Genomic DNA, 13782 nt, shown 5'->3' with positions numbered 1-13782 from the left:
GTTGTTAGTGTGTTCAATGTTCAGCCAATGGAGAAGCAGCATGTACAATCCAGGCTGTGGTATTTTAAGTATGATAAGGCCAGTATGAAACCATATATCATGGCTTGTTAACACGCCAAACACCCTCCTACTAGTGTTTATTTAAGATAGACAGGCACTATAATGTTTATACACCTTCCTCTCACAGTGTATGGCTCTCAGCATTAAGCACATGTCTTGCCAAAATGGTGCTGTGGGTGCCTCTGCTACCAATTAAAACGATGGATAGAGCACACATAAAAGTTTAATCAAATTTGTACTTCAGCAGGGTTACATCCATCTGCTCTCTGTCTTTTATTAAGAATAATTAAATCACCAAAGTATCTCCCTCTCCTTCACTGTGAACTCTCCAAAATCTGCTAAAATTCCCTGGAAATAGTCTATTAACTGAACATCCACGTTTAGTGAGGGCAACTGATAACAGTCTGTTGACCTGCTCCTGCTCCTCCGATTGCTTTTTTTGAGCTACAGTAAACACAAGTTAGAAGTCTTGGCCTTAAACGCTTCACGCAGCCTACCACATTAATGAGAAGATGTGACCCATCACCACCATGTATGCTGCATATATCTGGTTTAAAATATATCTTCTTAAGACAATCTGAGCACTTAGCTACAGCGTTAACAAGCTTATCGTGTTGTAGCAGTGGGTTGATTTTCTGCTGGTGAGGTCGAGAATATCTGTATTGTTTCCTTGCTGTGAGTTAGATAAAAAGATTGATACCACTTCTGTGTCTGTAAGGTAAATGTGAAGCCACTCCGAGCAGCTGGTTAGCTTAGCTTAGCACAATGACTGAAATTAAATGGAAACAGCTAGCCTTGCTCTGTGTATAAACACGAAATCCACCATCCAGCAACTCTACAGCTCTCCAACTAACATGTTATATTTTGTCTGTATGGTAGTTTTTTTTCTTGGCAGGGACAAGTCACCCCCATTGGGTCTCCATCGGTTGCCTGGCAACTGGTCCCATCAGAGCCAGGTTATTTGTTTCTGTGTAGAACCGATCACAATCTTAAAGTTCATATCGATAAATTAAATGGTGTTTTGTTAATGTCTGTGTAAGAATTCTAACGGTTGATTCCAGCTTTTAAAAAACTGTTTGTCAGCCAATAGTATAACGCCATTGTCATCACGTAATATCTGTGTTTTGTCAACGTGCCCAGTTTACTCTTCTGCCTTCATGTTAGCTAGCTAGTGTTAGCAACGTTGACACCTGCTAGCTCACGTTTGCAATGTCAGTTGTCCGTGGTGTTGTAAAATGGATGCCATATTGAGTGGTTAATGTTATCTATAACACATTTATTGGAAAATCAAATTGCATACTGTGATAATGAAATTTAAAAGTGAGTCGTTGTTGTGAACCTTTGGCTGCACTTGTTCAAACAACCTTTGACTCTGAATCATTTTGTTATACACACATAAGTCAAACACAAATACTGTCAGATTCCTGTTTGTGTTTCTGTGATTTCTGGCTTCATTTTGAAGTTTTGCCCTCGTGTGTCTTGTGCTTCTTTTTCTTCCCGCCCCTTTTCTGTATTCACCTGTCTCTTGTTTGTGTATATAGTCTGTGTGCTGCCTCATGTTTTTATCAGTTCGTCCTGTGTGATTCACCTGTTTGTTCTCCAGTGACTCGCCGTGTCTCCTCGTCTCGTCTCTCCTGTTTTATGTTTTTTGTTTCTCACTTTATTCCTTGAGCTTTTCCTGATTTGTTCTATGCTTTTTTGTTGCACTTCATTGGAGCTTTCGTGTCATTACTTCGTATTTTTGGGATTTACCCTTCTTGTTGGTTTTTGTATTTACGGTTTTGGTATTATTCAGCTTGTATTACCAAGCTCGCCTCTTGTTTCTCATCCTGTTTGCATCCCTGTGTGTTCTTGCATTTGGATTTCCATTCACCTATTTTTAACACAACATAGCAAATACATACACATTGTGATCACTCACCATGGCTATTAGCTATAATAACATGATTCGCTGATCTCTGAGCCGTGCAAGAGAAAGCAGCACCATAAGCGCCACTACAGTTTCTTAAAGCAGTCATTTGATGATGTCAGAGGGCTGGAAAACAAAGTCTTTTTCTACTCTGTGTGTGAAACTGTACAACTAGTCGTATCATGTTAACAGGATAAAACATTTTGGTTACATTTACTGTAATTTTAATGAAATAAAACATATATTGGCACATTGTAAGGTCAACAGAGAGAGACTGGTATTTTGCATTTCTGACCACACGCTAGTCATTAGAGTCAAGAAAGAAATAAGCAGCACCTGCTGTGACGTCACTAATTACTGTGCGTAAGGGTAGGTGTAATGAAGTGTGCGTGAAAATGTACATTTCTTTCTTCAGCTCTGCTCTGTGTGATCCACGGATAATTGTCTGTTTATGCTGTGTCACTTTGCCCACCGAGATTAAATCTATTATCTGCTGGAAAATGATTCCTTTAATCTTGGCATGGCTTTTGCCTGTGACTTTGAGTTGTTAAATGGAGATGGCACACAGTGATCTAAAAAGTGAGTAATTAGAGTATTGACTAGATCTATTAAGCCTATCACTGTTTCAACAGCTACATGTACCATCGAGTGAGTCACTGCTGCTCTGCAGTTATCTGTTGTTTGTCCTGTCCTAATCATAAATGTTCCTTTTTTTTTTACATTATCTTTAATTCTGGCGTTGCTTAAGCTTCATTTTTTAGGGTGTGTAACCAACGGCGCTTTTTCCACAGATAATGGAATTGATGCGGTAGGCTTAAATTTTTATTCCTCCTAAATAAGCTGAGTGGCTGTCAGTAACATCGAGATTTATTAAGTGGTGAGAAAAAAAAAGAAAAAAAAAAGTCCATCCGCCCCCTTTGAAGGGAACAGTTATTTTTGCACCCAGTGAACGGAAACTGGGACAGGAGAGGAAAAAAAGGACTTTCGCATCGAGCATTAAATGGGTCACCTTGAGTGGAGCACTTGTCTATGTGGTCCAATCAGGAGCCAGAGCCAGAGAGACAGAAGGATGTAGAGGGGACACGCGTCTCCTGTCTGAACGTTAAAGTCGACATTGTCCCCTGATAGACGGAGGCTATTTCAAGTCTAACGCTGAAGCATTGTTAGATGCAGACTTGTCAGACGCAGCCCACCTGTTGATGTTCCCACTGTGACTGGATGTGGTCTTTTTCTGATCTTCCTTCAAGGTTAAATACATAATAATGCAAACAATAGATGTCAAGCACTACATTACAATGCTGTATGCAAGCATTCAGTGCGGCTGATTCATTCATTCATTCAGAGTTCTTTGGCTTTCGCTTCTACCCCAGTCTCTGTCCATGCCTGACTGATTTGTGTCTGTGCTCAGTGCTTGTCAAAGCAGCCCACTCAATAATCAATCAACACATGTGCATGTTACTGTAAATAGCGCCGCAAGACTGATGTTGCAGATTGAGATTTTGTTGTGTAAAAGTTTGCAAGGATGGATGAAGACGTTGATGAAACATTGCCTTCTTAGATGCATCGCAGTTCTCTCTCGAAAGATTTTGTCCTGATACAGAAAATTCATGAATCATTAATTGATTGTGATGTGACAGTTTATAAGACTCCTCACTGCTGAACCTGTTTGATGGTAAAACATAACAGATGTAAACATGTGAGTCCTCTTTATGTTCTAACTAGGCTACTTTGTTTGCCTTGGTGTAGGCATGTTTCTCAAAAAGGCAGCGCGTTGATGAAGTGTGTCCACAGTGTGTGATGATCAAACACACAGATTTGTGCCTCTTAGAAATACATAAAAGTGTAATTTAAGATCGTTGCACTATTCAGTCCATGGTTAGGAGCTGAATGTCTCAGAGACATCATGACAGATGAGTTACACACACGCCATCTTGGCTCCCTGTCCCAGTTTCAGTGAGGATGGCTTAGCGTGAGCAAAGATAGCACAAATACACAGTGTGAAAAAATAAATCATGTATTGGAGTCATAGTTCTCGCTCTATCTAGTCCAGGACATGAGTGCGGCGTGCGAAGCGGTCTCACTCTCCGTATGACCACTGAGGAGATGTCACCATCAACTTTTAAAGGTGCCCTGCATAACTTTTTTTTAGAAAGAGTTTTGGTAACACAGTCCTGCAGTCTTCAACTGGAGGTCCTCTGGATTGTCAGTTTGCTCATTTTATTCTCAGTCCACCATCACTGTAAACATAAGCTTATATATAAACTGCATCTTTTAAAGTATAATGTTTTAAAAAAAATGATTATCTATTCTGACGTCTAATGATCGTTTCGTTATACTGCCTACGATAACATATGTTAAAGACCATTTAAACATCTGTTTCATCTGGTCCTATTGTCCATCCAAAATGTTCATGCATCGCGAGTCATTAAACATTGATAAATAATCACATCACAGCCCTCTGAATTCAAATTGAACTGAAATGAATCTTAAGGTTTGAGATTCCCACCCCAGTGTGCAACAGCTGGCATCCTCGGCCATTCTTATTCTCTCTTTATGCCCAATATTTTGTATCCTGTCTGGACAATTAGTGAGAACATTTTTGTTTAGTTTGTAACACCAACACATAAAAAAAAACAATGTAATTAAGGGCACATTGCATGTGCAATAAACATTCATACACCCTCACAAAATAGACGTAAAACAAAAGAAAGGTCACTAACACCAGGTGCTCCACACACAGTGCACAGAGTTTGTCTCCAGCGTTTCCTCGGGTCTTTTGGTGCCTCCGTGTTGAACATCACCTGCAGTCGTCTGCACAACCTGAAGTGCTGGTTCAGCAACCTGCAGTCGAGAGATGCTCAGTGGGGCAGAAGAGACACAGCTGTCAATACACCGCGCTGTGTGTATATGTCAGGACATGCACTTGTTTGTAAGTTTGCAACAGGAGTTAATATTCTGTCTCCTCTCTTGTGTTTCGTTTGAGGTTATTTTCTCTGCTACCAATTTAACATTTTGATGGCTTTCCACTGTAAGCGTTCATCATCCCAGAGAGCCACCAGGCTGTTATTAACGGATGTCACAGCCGAGCCGCTCATGTTTGATCTCCTTATTTGGACAGCGTAAATAATGGCATACCATGGGATGCTGGCAATTTGATCATGTTACGCTCTGTGCAGAAGCAAGCCTTTGACACACAATTGATGCCCTTAATGCTCGGTTCACTGTAGCAGTTTGGCAGCATGTGCTTCAGACCAAATTAAGTACATGACGGCATGCTGCACAAAGGAATGTTACACAACCCAGGCATGACTGCATCCTCCACTGACTAATTGTGCCTTGAGATGACTGAAGGTTACGCACAATGAATATCTTAATAATTAGTTACAGGACTTTTGTCATGTCCAGTGGGTGATATTAGAGCGTTACAAAACTGACGTCTCAGTGGTTGGGCGATTTCTTTTGAATGAGCATATGATGATGATGTCTGCAGTGAAACATCCCAATGGATGCTGACATCGTTGTTGGAGTGGTGTTTCTGAAATTTAGGTCATGCGTCCCCTCAGAGTTGCCTTAAGGCAGGAATTGCTGGTTAGCATACCACTGTAGTCACTGCCGTTTCCCACCATCGCTCTGACCCACCGATCTGACCCAGCCGGGGCTGCTGTCGATCGTCAGCACTGACATACACCCATTTAAAAGGCTCTTCATCTCGGCAACACATGACCGTAATTTATTCAGTAAGTTTCGTTTATTTTTGAGAAATTATTTTTTTATGTCTGTGGTAATTGGAAAACAGAAACAACATTATAACAGACATTTAACAACAAAGTGCTTCACATCGTCACCAATAAAAAAGAATATAGATACACCAAAGTGCAACCAAGATACGCCTCATGTCACAAGGGGTTGTTTAACAGAGCTTTACTCGGAGGTGTAAAGGATCTCGCCGGCGTGATAAATCACTGAGGACTGCCCGTTCTTTTCCTGCCACTTTGGGTCTCACAAAGCAGTGACATACTGTGTTGTTGCTGACCTTCAATCTTACCCGACGTATTAACAGTCCTACAGAGTTTGTTCTTGTTAATTACAGACCGTTAAAAGTACAAAGCAATGAAGCAGGAAGTTAAAATACTCTGCACAAGTGAACTATAGAACAGAATCAGTATTGTCTGTCCACTCCAGACTGATTAATCTTCCATGAGAAACACAATTGTTGTAATCCTTTTCTGTACTCAGCTGTGTTCAGCCTCTGAGGCTTGAAACAAAGATAGCCAGCCTGCTACACAGAGGAGGTTAAGATAAGAAAACACAAGTAACAATGAGATACGTAGACGTAACGTTACCGCACTGAGCAGCAACAAACTTAATCTTCTTTTCTTCATGTTGCAAACACCAACAACGCCAATCAAATGGAAACTCTGAGAGGACGCGCCACTTTTCCGTGCTCTCTGACGTGTTGGCCTTCAAAATCATGATGTTACGATGATGATGTCATGATGATGTCGTCAGTTGATCCAGCCCTACTCTCTGTCTTCACTTTGAAAAAGAAATGACTTTGAACAGATTGTGTCAGCGTCACAGCAGATGTTCTCTCAGATGTGTTGCAGTGGTGTTGCTGATTTAGGTGTGGTCACAAACGAACCCTCAGAGAAGTGCAGCAGCAGACTGCAGATGAATAACTGTTTAAATAAGTTCGACTAGCTTATAAGATTTTTCAGCTTGATAATTATTTAACAGCTGTGTTATACATAGCTACAAAAAATAGATAATATTAGTTTTTTAATTATATGCTGCTGACTATTCTCTGTCTCAGTTTTACTGAGGATTTCTATTGGCTGATAAAACATGCTTTTCCTCTCCTGTTTGGGATATCTGTTTTGGGGTGCCCTATGTTCACAGGTATGATACCGGTCATCTTTGATGACCCAAGTCCATAATCTGTGCTGTTCAGGTCGTGGGAGGGGGACAGCATGTTCGTAGTAAATAACAGTTTACCCTGCTCAGTTTCTCTCCCACACAAATAAGCCACGCAGTCCATCGCCACATGGGAATTCCTAAAGAGCTTAAAATAAAACATTACACAAAAAGGGTGAGAGCAGCTGGTGTGCTGCGTTGATCCCTCCAACATGAACATAATATACTGTAAAACTTACTAAACAAATAACAGATCAATGTGTGAAGAAGTGTGATATCATTGTAGGTTTTCAGGAGCTCCAACCAGTCAAGACTGCTGCAGTGCTTTCTGTGGTTTGTACTTGAAGCAGAAATAACGTGAAATGACTGATGTTATGTGCTGTGAACTGGAGCAAAGAATTCTAACAGGTTAACTTGGGTCTCTGGAGTGGAGTGATACTGGGTAGTTGTGTTGGTGTTTAGTGAAGGTGGGGATGATGGGAGTGCTCCCTGTGAGGACTCTCTTGTACACCCTTCACAGCTCCAATCGCCGCTGTTGGTGCCAGTGAAGTCCGAAGTTGTGCCGCACCTCATTTGTTCATTTGACAAATCACTGCTTTCTTCACCCTCGGAAGGAGTGTGTTTTACCTGCATCCTGCTGCGCCCACTTCATAGACCTGGAGTGTAGAAAAGTGTTTTCTAGTGTCTGTCATGTCAACAGTTGGTTTCCAGGGGGATGTTTTGAAGCCTGGATGTAGGTATACTGCTTTTTTGGCAAAAGAGTGGTGGAAACTGGATGGGACTGAAGTGAGACAAGCGAGCACCAAGTAAACCTGTCAATCAGGCAGACAAGACTTCAAAATGTGTAGGGGCCAAAATGATTGTTTTATATATCTCTGTGTTCCAGCTTCTAACAAGGTTTGTGAGCCAACAGTGACAGTCTTGGTTGATGCGAGTTTGTGGAAGAAAAAAACTTTAAAATGTCGGGCTCATTCTGTACTGCCCTGACATTAGCTAGCTAGTATTAGCAATGTTAAAGTTGCTTAGAATAGCTAGACAGCAGTAACTTAAGGGGGCAGATGATTTGAATCCAATGGAAGGACGGAGATGGAACGACCCAGTTAGTGGCTGAATGTTGTCAATAACACAATAGTTTCTTTAGAATAAATCTTCATCATCAAAAACCCTGTTGGGAATTAGCCATTGAGACAATAATGTCTTGACTCTGTAGGACTACTTATAAAGCTAAATCCAGCAGTTGGTTAGCTAATCTTATCTTAGCACAAAGACTGGTAACATAGGAAACAGTGTTATTGATTCATTGTTTTAATTGTTTGGTTTATAAAACGTCAGTGTTTCCCAAAAGCCTAAGATGACGCCCTCAAATGTCTGGTTTTGTCCACAAACCCAAGACAGTCAGCTAATCGACTTATCACAGCAACTCTAATTAACATATTAAATCTAATTAGTTTAATCTGTACAGAGATATAAAAATGACAAGTCGTAATGTTATGGGGAACGGCAGGACATCTTTTTGGCAAAGCCCTGGAGTGTTGTTATCACTGTGAGGGTGCCAGGCGCTAGTGTGCAGATTTATGGGGTTTTTCCACCGGCACGTTTGACCACGCCAAGTCAAACCGAGCCGCACCGATTTGCATTTCTCATTACCACTTTTATGGCGTGGCGTTGAGCCAAGCCGCACCCACAATTGACCTTTTCTTGGCGACTTCCGACGAACAAAAGTCAAGAGTTAGATGTTTAGTAGAGCTGCAACTTTGATTGAAGAAGTTGCAAAGTCTTCATTAATCGGTCGAGTCATTTTGTTAAGAAGAAAAGGTTGTAATTCTCTGACTGCAGCTTCTTAAATGTGAACATTTTGTGGTTTCTTTATTCCTTGTTTGGATTGTGTTCAAATAAAGAAGTTAATGACGTCATCCTGGGTTTAGGGGAAATCACAAATCACAAATACTTTATAGATCAAACAACTAATTAATTGACTGAGAAAATACTTAATCAAGATTAATCAACAATATCATGATTTTTAAGAATCACTGATCCTGCTTTATTTCCTCTATTACTGAACAGCATTCAGATATATAACAGATTAATGTAGCCTGCAGCACATCGTCTCCCTTCACTCAGGCTACCTTGCATGTGCACAGTATACTGATGCCCATGAAGCTGACCCTGCTGTGAGTCATCTTGCATTTCTCCGAGCTGGGAGGAGGGCTCACTGTTCGCTGTGATCCATGTTGGAGTGGCGCGATGCTGCCTTTGGCTTTCTGGTGGAGGGGGGGGGAAACTGGAGCACAGCTCTGAGCCATAGGCAGAAAATACCAGGCCTAACTAGGACATGTCGAGAAACGGGGCTAGCAGTGGGGCGTCTCTCGCAGAGAACTAACTTCGTGGCGGGATGATGAGAAGTGTCTGAGGAAAACAGTGACTCAGTGCTGATGAGTTCAGAAGTTTTTTGTTCCATGCATCGTCAGTGATTTCATGTCACTTGATGCCTGTAATCAGATTTTGCATGCATGTAAAGCAAAGTCTGTGTGACTGGACTGACATGCAGTAAAGGGCCACAGATTGAGCTTGTATCCTGAGCGGCTGCAGCGAGGACACAGCCTCTGTACATGAGGCTCTACCAGCTGAGCTACTGTGGCATCCCATGTGTGCACATCTGAACTCAAACGTGTTTCTACGCATTAAATCAATTACATCTTTCGAGCTAAAGCCCACACACCTGAATGTAAAACTGAGTTGTACCCATTTGTCACACTAGCAGTAGTAAGAGCAGCAATCCTGTCATCGTGTTTTCATCTCTGCCGCTTCTGTTTCTTGCGATGATGTATTAACAGCAGCAATGAACGGTAAGATTGATTTCTCACTTGCTGCTCTGTGTTTTGTTTTTTTTTATTGCAGGAGACAAATGAAATTGTGGCCATTAAAAAATTCAAGGACAGTGAAGGTAAGAGGGGAACACATCAGTTTTTTTTTTTCTTATTGTTGGACCATTCCGTGTCTTTATTTCAGTTGGGGATCATTCCATTCCAACATGATTCTGATTTCTTCCTCGTCTCACCTCCATGCAGAAAATGAAGAGGTTAAAGAAACGACGCTACGGGAGCTCAAGATGCTCCGCACCCTCAAGCAGGAGAATATTGTGGAGTTGAAGGAGGCGTTCCGCAGAAGAGGAAAGCTGTATCTCGTCTTTGAGTATGTGGAGAAGGTGAGGCTCTTCTGCAGTCTGGTCCATTATGAGGTCGGGACGGTTGTTTTTACCGTTACTGTCACGCCGGTTGTTTTGTTTCTCTTTCAGAACATGCTCGAGCTGCTTGAGGAGTTACCCAACGGCGTGCCGACTGACAAAGCTCGCAGCTACATTTACCAGTTAATCCGAGCAATTCACTGGTGCCACAAGCATGACATAGTGCACCGGGGTAAACTCTCCCTTTTCTTACTTATTTATCTTAACTCTAATGGAACCACTGAGACTAATGCGACATGTCAGTGAGGCAGAGAAGAGACAAATATAAATGTATGTATGGCTGCTCGCTCCCCTCATGAACCAGTGGCTAAATAGGTTGTCTGACATGTTCTAACCAACCATTCCATTGTCACAAGATGTGAGCTTTTGGGCAAATCAGTAGCAGTGGAGCAGGAAAACAGATGGTCCATGTGAGCTTTTGGCACGCTGACTGCACCAGAGCAGGCATCCAAATGGCCTGTGGTATACATATGACAGTGGTATCCACGGATTTGATGTATAAGTTATGGTATGTCTTTGCAATCTGTGGACTTTGACTGCTAGAATCAAATTTCTTGGACCCTTCGTTTGCCGCTTTCTACAAAAACGGCGTCAGATGAAAAGAATGTGATGGTTTCGGCGAGACAGATAGATGTGTGGTGGCAGGAATGATGGTAATGACGATGATGTAAGTGTGAAGCGTGAACATGTGTGTTCTTCCTCCTCAGACATAAAGCCAGAAAACCTTCTCATCAGCTCTGATGACGTCCTCAAGTTATGTGACTTCGGTGAGCGCATCCATCAAATACTCACACTGCAAGAGCTGTAAGGAAGGTGGCCAAACACACCAGGCTGTGATGTAAAAGGAGTATTTTCAACAGAGACTATATTTGGCTGAAACCGGTGCTTCAGAGGGGCAGCAGGCAGGCTTCATCCGGTTATCTAAAGCTTTGTGCGCAGCCTTCTCTCCTGGTTCTCAGGCTGCCGCTGTGCATTCTTCCCTCTTCCCAATTAATGAAACGTGTTGGAAAACAAGAGGCTGATCGCGCTTTGATTCAATCTGGTGGCGCCACAACAAAACGGGGGGAAACGGAAAACATGGCATAGCCAACATCATGTAGGCAATCTGGTGTGAGAGACTGAAGACCTGCTGTTTGCTCTGTGTCAGCCAAAGGCATCGAGGGAAGGGACATAGGCCAAGTAAACGCCACTCTAAAGGTTTACGTTTGGAACTGCGTCTTACTAAACATTTATCTTTGTCGTGTTGTTTTGATTTTGGATGTCGCAATGTTGAAATTCAAAGCGCAGATAAATGCGTCAGTGTATTTCAGATCGGCAACTTTTCCTTTCCATTAAGTAGTTTTAAAAAATACATATTTACTATTTTTAAGGAAATAGCCGGAGTACAAACAAAGGGCAAGACGGACACAGCACATCCTGATTATATCAATAACAATAATCACAGTTGTGATTAAATTTAATACAGTGCATTTTTTTTTTAAAGTACAAATGCACCGTTCCAAACAAAAGTCTTTTTTTCAAACTCATTGGCAAAAGATGAGAAGCTACTTAATCCAAGAATAGCTGTAAGTAGATGAGGTTCCAATCTCTTCCCCAAAGCTTCTGAGATATAATGAAAAGTGTGTTTCCAGTATTTCTAAAGTTCACCACATGACCAGGAACAATGTGTTAAAGGTCCCATATTGTAGAAAGGGAGAGTTCTATGTTTCTTTGATTACAAAGCAGGTTGAGGTTCTATACAAATACTGTGAGAAAATCAGGATGCTCATTCATTGGAGAACTGAATGCATTCCATATTCAAAAAACTGTGCCTTCAAATGAGCTGCGCTGAATAATGTAAAGTTATGATGTCATAGCTATTCAGTCTCTGCATGCTTGCAAAAGAAACCCGTCAAGAGCTGATGTGAAAACTCAGGCCTGTGAGATCTGACCGATCAGAGCAGACTGGGAGTATGAGAAAAATAACGCGTGATCTGAACATCAAAACATGTTAACATTTTCTGATAGAATGGACCTGAAAATGGGCATAATACAGGACATTTGAGATCATAGACTTACATCGATTACTAACACGAAACATTCACCATGAAGCGTTTGTTAATGCAGAAATCGTACAGTGATAGAAAATGTTCCTGAGCAGCCAGTTAGTTTAGCTTAGCGCAAAGACTGGAAACAGCTAGCTCTGTCGAGATAAAAAACAAACAAAAAAAAAACAAAAAACATGCGGTTTTATAGATGACTATGTGTGAGTTATGTCTTTGGGTGCAGGGACCTCTTATCACTTCATACACAGATTACACAAACAAGGTGTAAAGTTTTAACTGGTGAGCTTTAGATCGAAGTGCTGATTGAATTTTCCTTGCCTTTCTTAGCTGTTTCCCATTGCTTTCTGTATTTATGCTCGCTAACTTGACTGTCTTTCTGGTTGTAGCTTCAAGAACAAGCATATTTCTCCAACTGCAGAAATACATCCATCAGACTAGGATCATGAAAATGTATTCAGTTTGACCCATCAGTTAATATATACAATCTATATGACTGGATATATGTTAAACAGCATTAATATGGCCACTTTTATAAGTCCAGTGTTTGCACGAGGTCTCCTCATCTCTCCTATATGAGTGCAGCTTTTCCCTCAACTACTGCAGAACTTCCACCTCTGAATCATAATGAGCGTCCACAGAGGTGCCCGGCTGAAGTCATTTTTAGGTGTCTCAGCATGTAGAGCATATCAAAAAGCTCCTCATTATGCTCTATTGCTTCCTGTCTTCTCTTGTCAGGCTTTGCACGTAATCTCTCTGAGGGGACTGATGCCAATTACACCGAGTATGTGGCCACTAGATGGTACCGCTCTCCAGAGCTCCTGCTCGGGTACGTCCGCTGTTTTTTTAACCTCGTCCAGGTTTCAGTCACCACACTGACATGTACCTACAAAAGCTATTTTTATGCCTGGCCTCAATCACCAAACCCTGAAATGTATGGTCCCAGGGCTCCTTACGGGAAGGCGGTGGACATGTGGTCAGTGGGCTGCATCTTAGGAGAGCTTAGCGATGGGCAGCCTCTGTTCCCGGGAGAGAGTGAGATCGACCAGCTCTTCACCATCCAGAAAGTGTTGGGACCCCTGCCACCAGAACAGATGAAGCTCTTCTATAACAACCCCCGCTTCCACGGGCTGCGGGTAACACTCTTTACCCCAATCCTGACTGCACTTCACACTGCTGACCCATGCTGCTCCTTTCTTCTGTTCCATCGCTCTCGACTGTCTCTTTCTGCCTCTTCCTCTTCTTCTTCCCTTATTTATCTTCTCCCCCTGTTATGTCTCCGCACTCTCTGCTTGTTTTTTTTTTTTCCTTGTTTTTTTTCTCCTGGCTGAGTTTGCTGTGCCGTGACTGATTGGATCACAATGACTCATCGTGTATCATGTATCCTGTATGCTCTGTGAAGGAAGGCTGTGATAAGTCTTCAGTGGCAGGCTGGTGGTACAACAGACCCGGGTCGTCATTCCCTTCCCCTGTCTGCCCACGCTTCAGGTTATAATTATTAGTTTGCAAACTGCCCCTCTGTGAATACCTGACAGTGAATAGGACCCTGCTCAAGAATGCTGCATTTAAAAAAATTAAATGGGTGTAGGGAAAGCCTAATTTCATCTCTGGAT

General features: G+C 41.9%; 1 protein-coding gene across 6 annotated transcripts in view; it reads left to right on the top strand.

Moving 5' to 3' along the window:
- Positions 1 to 13782, top strand: part of LOC119028909 (cyclin-dependent kinase-like 5) — a 40494-nt gene that overhangs the window by 15560 nt on the left and 11152 nt on the right. For all 6 annotated transcript variants that reach the window (XM_037115354.1, XM_037115353.1, XM_037115352.1 and 3 more), the window contains exons 4-9: positions 9782 to 9827; positions 9952 to 10088; positions 10179 to 10299; positions 10835 to 10894; positions 12908 to 12998; positions 13116 to 13305. In XM_037115354.1, coding sequence (XP_036971249.1) covers positions 9782 to 9827; positions 9952 to 10088; positions 10179 to 10299; positions 10835 to 10894; positions 12908 to 12998; positions 13116 to 13305 — 645 coding nt within the window. The remainder of the gene's footprint in view (positions 1 to 9781; positions 9828 to 9951; positions 10089 to 10178; positions 10300 to 10834; positions 10895 to 12907; positions 12999 to 13115; positions 13306 to 13782) is intronic.

This window comes from Acanthopagrus latus, chromosome 11, assembly GCF_904848185.1.
Source record: "Acanthopagrus latus isolate v.2019 chromosome 11, fAcaLat1.1, whole genome shotgun sequence".
Lineage (NCBI taxonomy): Eukaryota > Metazoa > Chordata > Actinopteri > Spariformes > Sparidae > Acanthopagrus > Acanthopagrus latus.
The sequence above is the reverse complement of the archived record's forward strand: the minus strand, read 5'-3'. Positions and strand labels throughout refer to the sequence as shown.